Source organism: Drosophila serrata, unplaced genomic scaffold (assembly GCF_035046125.1).
Source record: "Drosophila serrata isolate PLE 108 unplaced genomic scaffold, ASM3504612v1 contig_264, whole genome shotgun sequence".
NCBI lineage: Eukaryota > Metazoa > Arthropoda > Insecta > Diptera > Drosophilidae > Drosophila > Drosophila serrata.
The window spans coordinates 284,684-304,446 of NW_028257162.1; the positions used below are offsets into that span (position 1 = coordinate 284,684).

The following is a 19,763-nucleotide window of genomic DNA, read 5'->3' on the forward strand; positions in this document are numbered from 1 at the left end:
CCTATTTCAACAAATCCGAGAATGGTGCTCCTCCTCTGGATCCTCCCTCTCTCTAGAGAAATGTCAAGTCCTACATATATGCCGGAAAAGAAAGTGCACAGCAAAAATAGTCACTGGCTCAATTAACATCTCTACCACCGACTCCATAAAAATCCTTGGCCTGACAATCAACAACCGGTACAACTGGCATTCTCACATAAACAACCTAAAAACATCCCTCTCCCGTCCCCTTAACATCATTAAACCCCTCTCCTCAAGAAAATACAATTGCAACACCGCCTCCCTCATCCAAATCACAAACTCCCTCCTCATCTCCAAAATAGACTACTGCCTACCCATCTACGGGAAAGCTCCAACCTCCATCCTTAACCGACTCAAATTCTCACAAAACACACCTATAAGAGCAGCGCTTAGTGCCTTCAGTACAACACCAACAAATAATCTACTGACTGAATCAAAAATAAGCCCTATTCTAATCAGACAAAAATACCACACTGGCAAACTAGCAACTAAACTAATCCACTCGCATGACTCCCCAATTGGCAAATTCTTCAAACCAACAAAAAAAAATACAGGTACCCCAGCACAATTGATACAATAATTGACTCCTGCAAAACCCTATCCCTCCATCTCTCCCCTGCTAAAAACTACCCATCCAAAAAATACAACCCAGAAATAATCATAAAAGCCACAAACACATCCCTATCCCACTACAACAAAAACACCACACTCCCTATAACCTTCCACAAACTTTTCCACTCTATAAAAAACTCGCTCCCGAACCATCAATTCCTCTACACTGACGGCTCAAAGACTAACGACATTGTTAGCTTTAACATAACCAACGACTACAACACCATTAAAACCGGACTCCTACCCTATTACTCTTCTGTCCTCACAAGCGAAGCTATAGCCATACTAGAAGCGGTACAATTCTGCAAGAAAAATTCAGGGAAGTTCGCTATATGCTCTGATTCCCTATCTTCCTTAAGAGCCATAACCAACTCCAACAACCGCTCCTACTACCCCAGCGCAATCAGAAACATAATACCCCAAACTCTTCCCCAAAATTATACTTATCTGGATCCCAAGCCACATAGGCATAAAAGGGAATGAGAGAGCGGACAGAACAGCCAAGGAAGCTTACAATTATCCACTCATTCTTACCAAAAACTTCAACTCCAAAGATATCACACAACACCTCAAAAATTACTACAGTCACATAGAAAAAGATCTGCAAAACCAATGCAACCAATGGTACAAACATATTGCACTCAACACCCCTTCAAACTACTCCCTCAAAACCACAAACCTTAGCAGACAACAACAAATAATAATCAATAGACTACGTCTAGGCTACACACAAATCACAAACGCCCACTGTATTAATAGAACAATACAAAACACTTGCCCTTTATGCAATAATGCCACAATAGATATAAAACACATATTAATCGACTGCACTGCACCTTCCCAACACAGAACCTCATCCTTCTCCCACGAAAGCCCAACCCAACTCCTCGCAAACCCAACAACAGAAAACTCAATGAAAATCCTCTCCTTTCTCCACAAAGCCAACCTCACCCACAAAATCTAGCCTTTAAGTCCTTTGTATAATACTAAAATTTGTATACATTTAATCGAGCGGTAGGCCACAGCAGCCAATACTCAATATCCTATGTTAGCCTTTAGTTTACAACCAACCGCTAGCTTTATATAAATAAATAAATAAGAGATAAAAGTACGAAGAAGCCAAATCGGGTGAATAAGGTGGATGCCGAAGCAATTGGAGCCCTAAGTCACTTATTTTAGCCATGGTTGTTTGTGCGCCGGTGCATCGTCTTGCGAATTCGTCCTTCAATCGCTTCAATAATGCACAGTAATACTAGCTGTTGATGGGTTTTCCTTTTTCGAGGTACCATTTAATGTCCTCTGTAACTGCATCGGAAGGCCTGCCGCTGCGGACTTCATCGGTAGTGGAGCCAACACGAAACTCTCGAAACCAATATTTCACGGTGTAATCTGACGGAGTATTTGCCCCATAATATTTGTCAAATTTTTTCTTTGGTTCCTTCGCCGTTTCGCCTCTTAAAAATAATGTTTTATGAGAGAACGAAAATCGTGATGCCAAACACGTCAACAACAATAAGCTGTCAAGACAAAAATAAGGGCAGTATCGCACTAAAATTTGGTATGCTTGATTAAATATGAACGCACCGTAAGGAACCATAACCTTCTTTCAAAAAGGGTACTTTTCACCCCACCTAGTACTTTTGTCAGGGATCTCATGGAAATGACATAACCAATTTGAGCAATACTTTGATGTAGTTCACTAACCGGGATAGAACAGTATTAAGGAATCTATACAAGATATTTATATATAAAATGGGATAGAAACTATAGTTAGTAATTTTTGTCCTCCATTTTTCTGGCGCTGTGGTCCATTCGACCGGATGTACTGTCCTACCGACGGAGTTGCTTATCGTCGCTAGCACTGTGCTGCGTACTGCGACTGCGTGCTTCGTACTGCGACTGCGTGGCAAGGGGATCAGACAGATCAATGATTACATGGTTTCGTACTAAGACTGTGAGATACCTAAACGGCATGTTAACGGGCGATGGTAACATCGTTTCGTACTAAGACTGAAGCACACGGAATGCAATACCGATCGCACCGCTTAGCGATCGATAATGACGTTGTTTCTTACAATGAAATGCTGTGAGGGACAGGACTGTCATTACATAAAGAGTCGGCCGGAGAATTCGGAGCATAAAAAATATTTTTTTAACAATTTTTTTTAAAATGAATAAACCATAAAAAATGATAACTCCTATTTTGTATTATATAAGAATTTCGCTTTCAATTTAATGCAAATCAGAGCTAACCAACTTTGGTCATATAATTCACACAACAAAATTTTTTAGCAAAAATATACGTTTTTTTTATTAAATGTTAGTGAAAATATGACATTAGCCTGTTTGCTAAGATATTAAAAAAAATTTTCAAAAATATGCAAAAAAGGGTGGTCATATAATCCGTTATATAATTCTGGTTATTATTGATAAACTAAAAAGATTTTCAAGGAAAATTATTACACTTGTTGAAATAGGTTAGATCGGACGGCAGTCATAAGGCCATCCATAGGCCAATGACCTTTAGTTGTCGAAATGTTTTTGTATGGACCTTAATGTTGGTTACGCGGTTCTCTTGATAGCTTGGTAGCTCTGTGTCGGGTCCTGTAAGGTATGTACCCGCTTCTACTACTTTCATATTTTAGATATCAGTGAATATGATAAGGTGTTGAGCATGGCCTGACTTATTTTGCAGTATCTTGTATATTTTCGCTCTCCGTGAGGCTTATAGCAATGAAAATTCAGGAACAATATCAAATGAAGATAATGGTCAAACTATCAATGTTAAAGTTCAAAATCAAGAGATTGAGATTGGAAATGAATTCACTGTACCATATTGCCCGCTGCTATCACAAATTTTCGAAACAAATGCAAACGTTCAGAGTTGTCATTAATCAAATATTTGTGCAAGTATGTCACATAGCTGTGTTTGGTATTGCGTCGGTAAATGCGGCACAACGAGCTGAGAGACCACCATCGACAACATTGACTAGCTTATTTGCCATGTGTGAAGCAGACCCATTCGCAGCGACGCTTATGTACGTAGAAATACCCAAGTATTACACTTGGAATTAACAAAGAAATTCCAATGTCGTAAACGAGGAATCTTTCAGATTGGCCACAGGTGTTTTCCACTGATGCACTAGTTCGCATGTATACTGTTCATCTTAGAAATGATTAATGTTTTTATTTGCGAATGCTGTTTAAAATTTACGAGGACCAAAATCATTTGCACATTTAAAAACTGTGAATGGCTACTAGACATCTGCATGAATGCCGAAAAAAAAGAACTCAGCTGCACAATACGGAAACTGAATTGAGTGAAGTTGAGTGTGAAGCCAAACCGGTTTGAGTGACTCACGTTGAACTCAATGGCACACGAGAGAAACGAATAAAAACGAAGTGAAAGTATGAGAATGCGAATCATTGAGTCGTATATTTTTGACTGTAGCCGAATGCCAAAACGGTTTGTTAGTTCTTGTTGGCTTGTCATATGTAAGAGATAAGAATAAAGAATAAACAAAGTGCAATAAAATTCGTTATGCATTTTTTCATTTGTTAATGAATTAAGGGGTTACAAACTGTTAGAGAGCCGAAAATAGCGAATTTTTAAGATAAATAGATTTTTCGCCGTAACTTCCGCTCTAAATTGTTTCTAAAAAAAAAAAAAAATTATTGGATTTTGCTGGTGTATGATATATGATATATGATTTTCGTGATCATTATGCTTATGTCGTCTGAATCGGGGTTTTCCTCTCGAATCTCTTGAGCAGGTCGTCGACAAGCAGATTACATTGAAGGGGCCACAGGACCACACGTTGAGTCGCTCCGCACCTTTTAGCATGAAGGTGGTGTCTCAATCGTATTGTACCCGCCTACAACTTACAATGTTACTTATCCAGAGGTTGATGTCTGGTAACGTACTGATCGCTTCTATGCGGGTCATTTTTGCGTACCTACAAACACTCCGAAAACATATTTCTTATTGTGTACTACTAATGGTGTCTACTAATGAATGTAGACCGTCTTCACTGATTTCCCTTTAGTGAAGGCATGCTGGTTGGTTGACAGTAGTCTCCTTACATCGTTCCAGATGTAAAGGTCCAGGAGCTGAGTCTGAGAAGGATAACTCGATAACTCTCCATAGTACCATTTTGAGTGTTAAACCAAGCACATTTGACGAGGTGGGACTTACGAAGGCGTGCTCCCCCCTACTGTTGCTAAATGTAAGTTAGTAGAAAGTATATAGTCTTAGAGTTACTCACCTGTATCCTTTATTCCGGGGCTCCCCCACACGCAGTGGTATTCTGGCTTCTACCGTGCCCCAGAATACCTCTGTCGTAGACAGGAGGCTCTTCCTCTCGTTTTCTATCATCACCACAGTCAGGTCATCAGAGCTGTAATGTGACATAAGGTTAGCATGAAGACACTCCGTAGTAGTACGGCGGTTCTGTTCCTGCTTAACGAACGTGGGTAGAGTAGGTTGTAATGTAACAGCATTGCACAAGGCAGTCCATGGCTCTTGATCCAGATCGAAAAGATTCCAACCAGCAGACCGTATTTATGGAAGGCCTGCCTTGTTGGGCCCGCGTTGGCGCTTGCTCACCGGAGCATTCTTAATGGCTCCAGGGTAGGAAATTATCTCCAGCAGGGATGGTCTTATGTGTGATACTCAGTTCAGCAAGGTGGCAATCGTGATATTCTGATACCTGAGTTGAACGCTGCCCCATTCAAAATAAAATATTTTTTTTTATAATTTAAAGCAACCTCTGCTCTTATGTGATAAGAATTTAGAAACAGTCTCGTTTAGCTGGTTCTTCACGTTCTTTTTTCAATTTTTGAAAAATGAAACCCAGCAACCCTAATTTTAAAATTAATTGTTTTTGTGCAAAAAACAAGCATGATTTTATACCCTTGCAGAAGTTTGCAACGCTGTGAAGTAGTTGTGTCCGAACATAAAAAGTTATTATTTTTAATTGTAATTATTTCTCGATCGTTTAAAAATAATGCTTTGACCCCAAAAGTATTTTATTTCTTGCCAAGTCCCCTTAGATTTAAAACCGTTTAACCGCCAGTAGCTTTTTTAAACTTATCTCAATAACTCAAAAATAAAAAAATCAGAAACTTGCCACTTATATGCTAAACTTTTGCTCTTTGGAAAGAATGACTCCAGTTCACAATTTTGGTGTCCGTCTAAATCTAAATTTTTAGTTAAATAATCACAAGGTTACCCCACTATTCTAGCAGACTTCTATCTAACTTGCGTTGCATAGTCCATTATAGAAAGGTGCAAGTCATTGCCTTTATATACTATGTGAGTCTTATTTATATCCATACACAAATACCTCATTGAAAGAAAGTATCATATTTACGATATGCATATTTGCGGTATGCACCATTGTTAGATATCTTATAAATGCTCAAGCGCTTTAGAGTTAAAACTTATACGATTTGAACACAACAACTTAAAATGTTACTAACATTAGCATATTAGGGGCAGCATATTAGAGGAAATTTCTCCAGTCTGTCATAGGGCTTTAACGCCCATTTTTTGTGTTGTTTAGATGTTTTTCTGCTGCTTCCCATCAAAAGTTAAAAATTGATGTCATACTAATGAATGATAACCGTAAAATTTGAAAAAGTTATTTATTTTTAATATACCGCTGCTGAATTGTAAATTTACTTTCTATTTTAGGTTATAAACGCAAAAACCTTATTGAATGAAACAAAAAATCGTTCAATTGTTCAAAAAATTGTGTTACAAATGAATTGTAAAATTGGAGGATCCTTGTGGACCGTTAAAATTCCATTTAAAAATGTAATGATATGCGGAATTGACTCTTATCACGACCCATCTAATAAAGGGAGTTCTGTTGCAGGTAAGATATGAATCTGCAATCATTTAGATGACAGCTCTGCCCAGGTAGAACAAATTATTATGGGCATCTATTATTTCTAACTCTACATTCGCATTTAAAGAAAAACAAGGTATGCAAATCCTGTGTTTTTTAAGTAAATTTTTAATTAATAATCTAGCTTAGCACTATAATGTGTCCTAGATTTGATCATTTGCTGAAATCATGATAATTTAACAAAAAAATAAGATTTAATTTTTTTGTATGCTTTATCGTTTTCGGTTTTGCGGCAAGCTGTTGACTTTTATGTAGAAATGCCCATACACATGCATACAATAATTATAACCTTACAGGGTATTATATAATGTATATATATTATTAATTAGCATCAACGGCCGAGTCAATCTATTTATATCCGTGCGTCTGTCCGATTCTACACAAACTAGTTTTGAAGCTATCTAAATTAAACTTTGCAGTCAGTCTTCTATATACTTACACTAAGAAATATGTATGTCGGAACAGTTGGGATCGGACAAGTATGTACTTTTCACTGGAGACCACACTGCAACACGTTCAATGCTTTAATTTGAAACCTTTCATTTTTCTTAAATAATAACTTTTTCTATTATTAAATTGCTTAACATTTTCAATAGACATAGTGTTTTGTCTGCCAATAAAAACAAGAATAAGACTATCAGCATGCAATAATTACAACAGAACATACAGTCCTTTAAAGCTAAAGTATTGAACTCGTTTTAGTTTTGATCGTTTTGTAGCTACCATAGACACGATAAAAAATGTTAGAAAACGAATTATAACTATTTTAATTTTAAACATATATCGTTTAATTAAAGGTATAGTCCTTTTTATTATATAAGAATTACAGCTTTAATCTTATAAACATCGGACAACTGTATCATATATGATTTGTATATGAACAAACTATGCAAGCAACAAACTGTTAATTTTGATTTTGTCGTGCGATCTCAGCTGAATCGAACATCGACCATTTACATAAATCGCTGTTTATACTCCTACACATAAACAAACTAATGTCTAGGGCGGAACCTCAATTGGATGCTCAAGAAGCCGCGATGCCGCAGCGGCTGGAAAGAAGGAGACGAGGTATCAGGCAGATGGCAGAGGCTGTGCAGCCGCAAACAGTCGCATCAGTAACCATAGGCCTAAGTTCAGTTGATCCATCTGCACTTAAATCACTGCGGATCAGCGTAGTATTTCCTGTCGCAATCGGTACGCGAGCTCCGCTCATAGGTAGCAATCCTACAGGGTAGATTTAACAGGGCGGGTCTGTGGCTCTGCGGAAGGAAAACGGCATTTGGCTATACAGCTGCTAGCTAGCACCCAACCTCTCGCTGAAATCCTTCGGCAAGATACTAGACGAGCAGTGAAGCGACTTGCGAGGACGGAGTAATTTGGTGGTCGGCTTCAACGCGTAGGCCATGGAATGGGTCATCTGGACAAGTGCCAGAGGCCGAGCTGTGCTGCAGACCTTTGCCTCTCTAGACGTAATCCTTGTTAATGAAGGCGACAGAGCTTTGGAAGGACAGGAATGGATTCGGGTTCCATCATCCACCTCACTTTCGCCCGTCGCGAAAGATGAAAGATCAGGGATTACGAGGCCATATAGTACCGCTGGCCGATCCAAAGGTAATCCGCCCTTGCCCAAGAAAGCTTTCCGGACACATCTTAAAGTCGCAGGCCTTTGCAAACGCTCTTGAGAGTTTCACGGCAGTCGTGCCTGACGGAGCAAACGAAATGACCAACAAACTGGTTGACGCTTTGGAAGGCGCTTGCAGCCACAGCAACCGAAAGCTCCACTCTTCAGGGCGCCTATAAATTGGTGGCAAGAAAGAGGAGGCGGATGCCTCCAATTTAAAGAGCTAGGTGTGGAGACGACATACGGCCTGTGCGCCATCAGAATAGCGTCTGTGTTTCGGAGCAAGTTCCGCTCACTAAGCTTGTAAGAAAGAGTAAGGAGATCTACACAGCCTCGCACGCCAGAGATGCAGAATAGCTGACCAGAGCCCAGCTCTGCCACCAGGAGGAGAAGTATGGAGAAGTGGCAGAGTAGATAGAACTCCTCACCAAGGGGCCGCTGGACGCACACCCTTATCCCACACATGTCGGGGTGGGTGGAGAGGTCGCACGGGTAGGTGGCGCTAAGTGTTCAAGGTTCCTTCCTCAGCTATCTGAGGCGCTTCGGCCTTGAGGCGGTGGACTGGTTTCCTCAGTGTGTCTCTGGCATCAGGAGCTTGAGGAGCTCGAAGGTGTTGACGGGGACGATGCTGGAAGACCAAAGAGTTTGGGCAGCTGCAGCCATATACGCCGCGCCCCTCATGAAGGCACTCAGGGTCTTGGGGCGTAGACGGAAGGAGCAGCCGGAGAAGGGGTCTTTGAGCACACGGCGATTTGGATCACCTCGGTATGGGTCTCGGCTATGAGTCCTTTACTTTTGAAGCTTTGAGTGTTAAATCTTTACAAACAGTTGTTTTCGCGCGTAAGCATAATTTTGATTTTAAAAACATTTTATGTATAAATAATGCTAACAAACATTTGAACCGATGTCTCTCCCACGCTCCTGAAAAGTTTACGGCACCATACGTATCGAACTTTATCTTTGGCCACTAGCAGTCTGATAGAATGCAAGCCAAAAATCAAGTGGTTCGAAAACAACGAATTGAACTTTTGCCAATTATCGGGGCTTATTGTCTGCTTTTGCCTCGCATCGACGCTTATAATTCTATTTTTATATTATAATTTTATTCGCAATGTTGTGTAAGGCACCGAGCGCAGAAAAAGATGTGATAGTTGGCAAGTGTCTGATTTGGCCAGCGTCAATGAAACGATCGTAACCACAGCTGCTACTTGTCTTTTTACAAATTCTCAAATATTAATTTATTAGGAATTTAGCAACACTTAAACATAACTACCATATCCAAAGAAGTAGCTCTCGGAAGCAAGAAAATGCAGCCATGGAGCATACCGATAAGCCTCTTCTCATTCATACAGAAGAAGACAAAAAAAAAGCTGGACCCTTTTATCAGGAACGATGTGGGGAGACTACTATCAACCAACCAGCATGCCTCCACAAAAGGGAAATTAGAAGATACCTTTGATTGAGAGGTCCCTACACAATAAGAAATATTCTCTCGACGGTTGGTGGATAATTCTGGGGCATTCAACAATATTAATAGAGGCACAATAAGGGCCCACCTAGAAGTGACTTAAACGTACCCCCAAAACGTAAACCCGATGTACTAGGAGGGTGGAAGGACTACCATAGACATTCAATAAGTGGTCGCCCGCTGTAATGCACTGGGTCTACATATCGGTGGTGTGTTAGACTCTACTGTATGCAGACTTAGTGTAGTGGCAAGTCATGGAAAAGAAGACGTACAACAAGTTTATGGAGAACTCAGCGGCAGACATTGACCGGCATATAAGCTAAGCTAATACACAGAAATAACCCGGACGTCAACTGCAAGACCATTCTCAATACCTCAACATATACACTGACGGCTCAAAGGTAGAGGGATGAGTTGGAGCGGTCATATAAGATCAGAGATAAGGCTGTAGGTTAAGTTTCGTCATCAGGAAATTGGCAAAGCTTCCTTAGAGCATAGAACGTCCACATAAGACGTTCTTGTTCGTAGACAGTCAAGCGGCGATAAGATTTATAAAGTCGTCAGCGGTCAGTTCCAAAAATGTACAGCAACTCTAACAGGTCATTTCCTGGTTCCGAAACGTGCAGTAAGGTTGGGCATCACCGAAAAAGGCAACTCGAGGAAATGCGATGATTCCGAGTCAACCAAAACCTTGGAGCTTTTCATCTGTAAGTGCCCAGCCCTAACGCAGACAAGGATCAGATATAAGGGCTCCCCAGTACTGGCATCACTAGTTAATAACCTTCAAGATGACGCATCCGAACAACTAAGGGCCATATTGACCTATGCGTGGGCCCACAGGGGCGGTCCGGTTCAATCTAACCTAACCTAAATTCACGCTAAGCTAAACATTTTTTAATTTATAAGGTACACATGAAAAATAATTGATTAAATGCCCGTACTGTGATTCTCATTATCAGAAAAAGAAGATTTTAAAGGTCCTTAAACTTATCATATGTATGCTCTAAGTCTTAAAAAACAAATTTAAGAATTTAGATACCTCTTTCGTAACCGAGACATATGTTAGGTAGTATATGGGCAATTCTCTGGTGTCGAATGCGACATTCGTACGCATTCAAACTAAAACAACACATGTGCCAAGACTTTATTTTCATTTTATAAAAATTTAAACGTATAGCTCTTGGTTAGCACTATAATTGGTGCTAAGGTCGATTTTGAACCCTTGTTTGTTTTCAAGATATTCACTAAAATGTACAGCGTTCGCACGCGACAAAAATATAAGTTTCATTTGCAAAAAAACAGTTTAAGCTCTGATTTCAGCGAAACGTGATGAAAAATTGTAGTACAATAAATTTTAATGAATTACGCAATGAATTCTCTTAATAATGTATTTTGTTTGATTTAAAAATATTAAGTAGTTATTTTTTAAATTCAATTTTAGTCCCGGTCTCACGCGACATTTTGGAAAGCGATAATTTAAATTAAAACTGTATGACTATTGGTAATCGCATATGTCCTTTTACATTTTATATTTACTTTTTGATTTTTTATGTCATATTAGAAACCAAAAGTCAAAGCAAAATGCTTCGATTTAAGAGATTGGCATCAAAACAAAACATGCCATATTTTATGCCTTTTTTTTTATAAAAACAACATTATTTGCGTTTGCGCGTATTTGACATCGATTTTTTCGAAACTTATTTTAGAAAATGAAAAATTCTCTTAGTCTTGATCATCCTGACCAATTTTTTATGTAATCATGTTAAAAATACTCGTTTTTAAGCAATTTTAAGTTTTTGGCCGCGGTAGTCCTTCCTGGAGAATTGCCCATATGTATATCTGAAACATGGTTATAACTTGTATCTTTCTTATCGTGAAAGTCATGGTAGTGAAAATTAAATGTAAATATATGTAATACATTAAGGGCGTTTGAAGGAAATATATCAAGATCTGAGATATGATCGAGAAATTAAAAGCGTCATGCGTCGCGGTAAACAGGTTAGCACTGAAAGTTTTGATGACTTTCTCATTGAGATGCTTTCCATTGCAGATTCCCTTCGTGAACCAATGCAATACAGTTACATTGCGATTGAAGTTCATCATAACCTCAAACCGGATATTAATATCGAATTATTTCACATAGAAACTCCAAACATTGCAAACTTGCGTAAGGAATGTCACCGCCACCAAGAATTGTTTCGTAACACTCGAACAAAATCAATTCATTTCGAATCTCTAATATTTAATTACCAAAAAAACACCAAACAAGATTAACGCTGTGAGCCAAATTCTACTTCCTAAGACCAAAAAAAATTATAGAAGATTCCTAGGTGCGAATGGTTGGTGCCAGCGATTTACTTCTAATTAACCACAGTCATTTTTCATCTCAACAAATTGCGTGGCAAATCCCTAATTTGAAATGATATTATTCAAGAGTCTTTCGTTTACCCTAGTTATGACAAACTATTTATTCTGCAGTACGATGCTTTACTGCATGAACACATCATCACTTTTCTAGCCTAACGTTATGATTCCAGTTGTGAACTTCTTATAGCTTTCATGTCTAAGAAGCTTAATAATGCTCAACGTAATTATACGGTTACTGAACTCGAATGAATTGCCGTAGTGTTGGCAATTAAAAATTTCAGGATATAAATTAAGGGTCATAGTTTTAAAGTAATCAGTCAAGTTTTAGATGATCTGATCTAAGCGGTTGATTGACTAGAGGGGCTATCAGGATTATACTTTCAAAATAGAGCTTCGTTAAGAATTTGTGACATTGCTGCAATAGACCTTGAAATTCGTCCCGAAATTGATCATTTATCAAACGCATTTCATTGGGAATTAAATTCAGCTCTCAGAGACAAGTTTTCGTCTTTATAATTACCTAATTTTCGAGTCGTCGACGAGATCATTTATCATCCTGTAACATTTTCTAATTCTGCTGACGTTTTACCAGATGGAAATTGCTCCTACCGGAGTCATTGCGTCAAAATGTAATGAGCTCGGTTCGTGACCAACAAACATCTACTCATTGCGGGAGGGCTAGAGCGTATTAAACGATGTTTCCATTGGCGTTTGTGATTACATACGGACCATTAAATATATTAACTATTCTTTAAAACTACTAATTGGAGCTTAAGTAAAAAGTGAAAGGTAATTCCAAAAACTGTATCTAGATTTTATCGTCCCATTTCCTAAATCCTCTAAATCCGGCAATATAGGAATATTGATTATGTTTCGTAATTCTTTTAAATTCACTTTTCTGAAAGGTGTAAAAAATTTACTGCAAAAGTAGTCAACAATAAATAGTCATGAGCAAGAACGGAACTCAATTTATAAGCCGTGATTTCTCACTTTCTTTCGAAGTATGGTTTTCGTCCTATGTTTACTGGTGCCTATGCTTCACAATCCATCGGAGCTGAAATGTTCAACCGTTCAATCAATGCTGCTTTAAGAGCTTACATTTATTCAGAGCAACGCGAATGGGACTATAATCTATTGCGCAAACTTGTCTTACTCGCCGAAGGCGATATAAATGCTGTGGTTATGGGAGTCAGACCCGAGATGGCAGCACTTATTTGGTAACGAAGGAAATTAGCGAATATACCTTCCTGCTAATTTCTCACGAATTCCATTTCTCGCAAATTTCATTTCACGATAAATGGATTTTTGTAAGCGTTGGTCATGCGATCAATTGAAGTTCAACCATGGCTAAAGTCCAAATTTAAATCCACGTGCATCGTGAGGACATAACAATAAATATTCGTAGTGATTTCTGCTAATTGCTAAAAAAATTATGCCCCTACTACTGCTGGTAAACTTTTCAAACGCGACCAAACTCAAGAGATAAAAAATGGATTGAAAAAAATTGTGTGCTGTTCGTCCAAAACTGCGAGAACATACATATAAAGATAATATATATTATATAGCGACAGTTTGAGCCCAAAGCCCAGAAACCCGCAGAGTTTATTTAAATAATAATAATTTATTCTTATTAAAGAAATTATAGGTTAAAATATAGCAAAATCTTTATTAAAGAAGAAGATGAATTCTTGGTGGACACTTGGGGGAATGTAAAGCAACGGTCGAATAGTAGACAGAGTGTGTTGAGGTGGACAACGCTCAAAGAGTGTGTTCGCTACATATTCTAGCAAGAAACTAAACATTTTTGCCAGGCGTTGGTAAAAATTTTTGGAAAACTTTCCTAAACAAATATATCAAAGCATAACAAGACTCGCTGTAGGCCATTCAAGACAATTCAATGCACCCACAATCAATAAGGTGGCAGATATAATTCTTTGCGAAAACGTGAGGAAAACGTCGAACGTAAGGATAATGGATAATTGCAGAGCATGTATCAGAACCATCGATTATATGCAACAGAACCATATGATTATATAACTGGAGAGGAAGTCATAATTCCACGAATTTCACAAATTTCACATAATCTACCATTTAAGAGGATTCAGTTCTCCGTTCGGTTGGCTTTTGCGATGACAATCAATAAACAAATAAAAGCAGATAGTGTTATTATGACTTTGGGGTAAATAAAACATCAATTAGGGGCGAGAAAAAGTTCACCGTAGCTTGTAATTTATAAAATGCTCAGTACGTGAAACTATTGATTATCAATACTTAACGGCACAACTTGCACCTGAAATCATCTGTGATAATAGGCTTAAGTTTATGTGATATTATTATTATTATTATTATTAACAGTTAAACGAAAATTACAAATTCGCGCTTAACTTATAAATAGAAGCTATAGCAACTAAGGCCTTAAGCTAATTCGATTTAGTATTTTTTTATATGTACACGGTATAGTTTTAGTTATTGGGATGGAAGCTTATGTACAGGGGTTTTTTTTTATTTTTTTTTTTATAATATTACTTAGATATTGCTTATGTACAGGCGTTTGGTTTAAGATATTACTACTTAGGTGTTACATTATACATTAAATTAAATGGTAAAGCTTTGTGTCTTTGAGAAAGTCTATTGTTTTGTTTCAGTTTTTGTAGGATGTGATTTCCTCTAAAGTTGATTCGAGGTGTTTGTTTCTTTGGCTGCTGTAGAGAGGGCAATCTATTAGGATGTGGGGAATTGTAAGGGTTGTGTTACAATTGGGACAGAGTGGAGGGGGGGATTTATTGAGGATATGGTTGTGGGTTAACTTGGTGTGTCCGAGTCTGATTCTGCTAAATTTCTGAAAGTCTGTTCGTAAGGTATTATTGATTATTTCAGGAAAAGGTCTTATGTGGCTAATTAATTTGTAGTATGGTGATGTTTTTCTCAATGTCCTTTTGTTTAGTATTTGTGAGTTTTGTTTGATGTATTCATTTATATCTGATGGGTTGTAGTTGCGTTCGGTGATTAGAGGGAAATTGAGTGCGTTTTTAGCTGCTTTGTCTGCATTTTCATTTCCTTTTATCCCGCTGTGTCCGGGGATCCAAAGCAATGTCAGTTTGTCCGTTTTGTATTTTTCTACTATGTTTCGAATTGAGTTTGTGTAATAGTTTTGGTTGTTGGTGTTATTAATTGTTTTTAGTGAGGATAGGGAGTCGGTGCATATAACGTATTTTCCTCTATGTCGGCTAGCATATAAGCATGCGGCGAGGATTGCCGCAATTTCCGCAGTAAAAATGGAAGAAAATTCGGGGAGAAGTTTGGAAAGGATTATTTCGGTATCAGTTGTGACACTGTATGATACGCCTATTGGTGACTTGGAGCCATCGGTGTACAGAAATGTATGGTTTTCCATTGAGTTAAGAATTTCCTTAAATTTTTGTTGATAGGCAACTGGGGGTGTGTTGGTTTTGCTGATTGAACTTAAGGAGGTGTTGGTCATTGGCTGCTTATTTAGCCAGTTGGGTGTTTTTTCTTTTTTGCTCCTTATTGGGGAGAGTGAAATATTTAGTTTGTTACATAGATGAATAGTGTTGTAAAGGGTGGAGGGTATCTTTGGCACTTTTTTAGCATTAATAATATGTTTATATATTTGTTCGATGGGTGAGTGTTTTGAGTTTAAGATAATTTTAAAGTTTTTTTGGGTAGCATGAATCTCTCTAAACTCAAGGGGAGTTATATTTGCTTCTATTAAGAGATTATTTATTGGTGTTGTACGGTGAGCAGAGAACGCAAGTCGGATGGCTGAGTGGTAGAAAGTTTTTATTTTGTTTAGGATGGACTTTGGGGCTTTTCCGTATAGGTGAATTCCATAGTCAATTTTGGTCATTAGGATTGTTTTTACCACGTAAAGGATTGTGGTAGTGTTGGTTTTGAACCTGTTGTTGGATAGACACTTGATTACGTTAAGCCTTTTTGTTAGTTGCAATGATAAGTTTTCAATGTGGTTGTTCCATTTGTATTTACTATTTATTGTTATTCCTAGCAGTTTTAGTACTTCTACGTTTTGCAATGGAATATTGTGTGTTTGAATCGAAAAGTTACAGTTCCTTTTCCTGCATATATGTGAGTGTTTACATTTGGTTTCTGATAAAGAGGCTCCTGAGTATTCACACCATCTTTGTATTTCTCTAAAGAGTGGATTTATGTTAAGGTTATTAGTTTTTTTGTTTAATTTGTAAATAATGGTGTAATCGTCTGCGTAGGCCGTGAATTGACAGTTGTTTTGTCCGCTTATTATTTGGTTGAGTTTATTGTAGGCTATGACAAAAAGGATAACCGACAAGGGTGAGCCTTGTGGTATTCCATTATCTAATGGTCGGGAATATGAATAGGCTTTATTGGAAAGGACTGTAATTTTTCTTTTGGTAAGGAAGTTAAATACGTATTTCGCCATCATTGGTCCTACTTTCCAAACTTTGAGCTCGTCGATGATGGTGTGGATGCCTATCCTGTCGAATGCTTTGGTGAAGTCTAATGAGATAATGGAGACGTGGTTTTTGTTTGATAGGGAGGAGGTTATCTGGTAATCTAGCATAGCTAGTGAATCAGATACTGATTTTCCCTTTTTGAATCCAAATTGACGGCAGTCTAACAGTTTGCCGTTTGTGGCAAGCCACCACAGCCGTTTAGAAATGATTTTATCTAAGACTTTTGCTATGCAAGGGTTGAGGGAGATTGGGCGGTAGGAGTTGGTAGAAGTCTTGTCCGTATTTGGTTTCGGTATGGGTATGACTGTGCTGACTTTAAATTGGTGAGGTATTTTTGAGTTAATAATATTGTTAAAAAGATTGAGGAGTCTTAGCATTAGGCTTGTGGGTAGGTTTTTTATCATTGGGTAGCTAATACGATCTCGGCCAGGGGTTTTTCCTTTTAATTGGTTGATGGAGGCTAACATTTCGATCATGGTAATGTCCTTTTCGATGCTAAGTGCTATTTGGGATGGGGTGTGGGATATGTTGGGGTTAAGGTTATTTTTTTGTTGTATGAAGGTTGGGTGGAAATTAATGTCTAGCGCTGAATTCGACCAGTGGTCAGTAAGAATATTGGAGATTTCATTTTTGTCGAGAATGTTTTGTGTTGGGTTATTAGGGTCTGTGAGGCAATGGATGTCGTGTCGAGTTTTCAAGCCGCAGAATCGATTAATGTTTGACCATATTTTGGAGATAGATGATTTTGGATTTATCTCGGCAGTGAAGTTTTGAACAGATTTCCGTTTCCTGATCTTAATTTCCCGTTTAAATCTGGCGTTTGCTTTTTTGTAGGCAAGTATAGTTGTCATGTTAATGTTTCTTTTAAGATTCTGCCAACATAAGTTTTTTTCATTCTTAAGTTTTTGAAGGGTTTGGTCCCACCATGGGACAGATTTCTGTGTCTTAAATGTCTGTGTTTGGGGGATGGCTTCGTTAGCTGCTTGTATAATTATTTTCGTTATGTTAGCTGTTTCTTTATTGACGTTTGAGCTAGGAGATCTTTTAATGGATAGATTTTCGGAAATTTTCTGAAACAGTAGCCAATTTGCTTTTTTAAGATTAAATCTTGGTCTTTCAATAGAGACGGTGTTGGGTTCATCAAAAATGTCGATATGTATGGGGTAGTGATCACTTCCAGCTAGGAAGTTATCTGTATGCCATTTAGAGTTGATAGAGAGGGGGGGTGATGCGAGGGAAAGGTCTATGTGGGTGAGAGTATGATGTGTGGAAAAGTGAGTTGGTGAGCCATTATTGAGAGTTATGAGTGAAGACTGGTTAATGTACTTAAATAATATGTTGCCTCTAGTGTTGTTGGCTAGTGAGCCCCAGCTTCTATGCCAGCTGTTGAAATCTCCAGTTATAAGTAAGGGAGGTTGAATTGTATCGTACATGTTTCTAAGGTTATGGATGTTAAAGGTTTTATTGGGAGGTATGTACGAGGAGACTATTGTAAATTTGATCTTGGAGTGGACTGTTACTGCTATTGTATCGAAGTCGGAAGCATTAATCGTGACGTTTTGTTGTTGTATGGAGTTGTGGATTAGGAGCGCCACGCCTCCATATCCGTTAGTGGCAGTATTAGTGTGGTAAAGGGTGTAGGTTATTGGGATGGGGATATTTTGTATAGAGAATAGGTGGGTTTCTTGTAGGGATATAATTTTAGGATTGTGGATTTTAATGAGCGTTTGTAATTCGTAGTAATTATTTATGTATCCGTTTAAATTCCATTGAAGTACTTTCACCATTGCTTAAGCTAAGTATTCTATGTATACAGACTTACTTATGTACTAAAGTGTGGGTGTATTTGGATTGGATTATATATAATTAAATGCTATCGCTGTCACTATTGAGTAGAGGGTTCTTGTTTTTATTATTCTTTTTAGGTTTTAGTTCGTTTTTTTCTTTGGTTTTGAGGGGTTTGGCAAGTGTGTGTTGTTTATTAGAATAAATTCTAAGTTTTAGATCTTCTGATAGGGATGAGCTGTGTGAAGGTATTGATGTTGATGATGATGTTGATGCTGATGTTGATGTTGATTTTGTTGTTGCGTGAGAGGGAGGTGAGGTGTCCATGGGAGTATCGAGGTCGTCGTATGTTATTGGTTTCCTTTGTTGTGATTTGGGCGGATTTGCTGGTATTGTTGAATTTTTGTTAGGTTGTTCTGTTAATTTTGTAGAGTATAGTGCTGTTTTGTGGATGTGACGAGTATGGTATATTTTAAGAGCTGTTTTGTGGTCGACTTTTTCCAGTGTTTTGATTGCTGTGAGCTCTTTGTGTTTTATAAAACTGGGGCATGTTTTGTCCATTGGGCTGTGTTTGTTGTTTGGTGTTTCATATTTGCAGTTTATGCAGAATTTTTCGTTGTTACATGTTTCTTCTGAGGTTGTGTGTTTCTCAGCGGAACAGTTGTTGCATAGTGCGGGTCCTTTACAAGCTGTTGTGGGGTGTCCAAGTTTATGACAGTTGCGACATCTGAGTGGGAGTGGTACGTATGGGCGTGTGTTTACCTTTTCATAACCGATCATCATTGACTCTGGGGGAGTTAATGAGGCAAAGGTTATAATGATGAGTCCTGTTTCTTTAAGTTCATTTCGTTCCATTTTTTTTATTTTGCGTATTTCAGTTACTTTTTGGGATTTCAGTTCTTCCAATATAGTTTCTTCATCGATGCCTCTCAATTCGTTAGAGTAAATAACTCCTTTGGAGAAGTTAAGAGTTCTATGCTCAGAAGCTGATACAGGGAAATCATGAAAGGTATTAAGTCTTAAAAGTTTCATTGCTTGGAGTGTGTTTTTGGTCTTGATTAGTAGTGAGCCGGTTCTTGTTTTTTTACAAGATTCAACTGCACCGTTGCATGTATGATCGATTACTTTTTTTATTAGAAAGGGGTTTATATTTTCAAATGATTTATTGTCCGTTCTGTTTATGATGATGAATTTGGGTTCTGTTTCACTTGCTTTGAAGAGTCTATTTATGTCGGGAGGGATTGTTGTTGCCGTAGGGCAGATGCCCTGCTGTGACATATTTTCTACCTGCTCTGGAGCTTGCTAGACGTTGTTGTTTTTTATTTTATTTTGTTTTTGTTTTTTGAGTTTGTTTTGTGCACTTGTACACTTGTTTTTTTTGTGGTTGTTGTTTTTTAGCTGATAAGACTTGGGTCTGAAGAACGCTCGCAGTTACACGTCTTTACTTCTCGAAGCATAGAGTACAACTGAAGTTTATGTGATAAAGTAAGTATGCTAATGAATAATCA

At 38.0% G+C, this 19,763-nt stretch overlaps 1 protein-coding gene across 9 annotated transcripts in view; it reads left to right on the forward strand.

The window, feature by feature from the left end:
- The window catches only part of AGO3 (Argonaute 3), a 241,481-nt gene that overhangs the window by 64,541 nt on the left and 157,177 nt on the right, over window positions 1–19,763 (forward strand). For 7 of the 9 annotated variants that reach the window (XR_015271751.1, XR_015271752.1, XR_015271753.1 and 4 more), the window contains one exon: window positions 6,329–6,512. The exons of the other annotated variants lie outside the window; for them this stretch is intronic. Coding sequence is in view for 4 of the 7 variants with exons in the window: in XM_086833002.1 (XP_086689128.1) it covers window positions 6,329–6,512 (184 nt within the window). In the remaining 3 variants the exon portion in view is untranslated. The remainder of the gene's footprint in view (window positions 1–6,328; window positions 6,513–19,763) is intronic. 9 annotated transcript variants of the gene reach the window in all.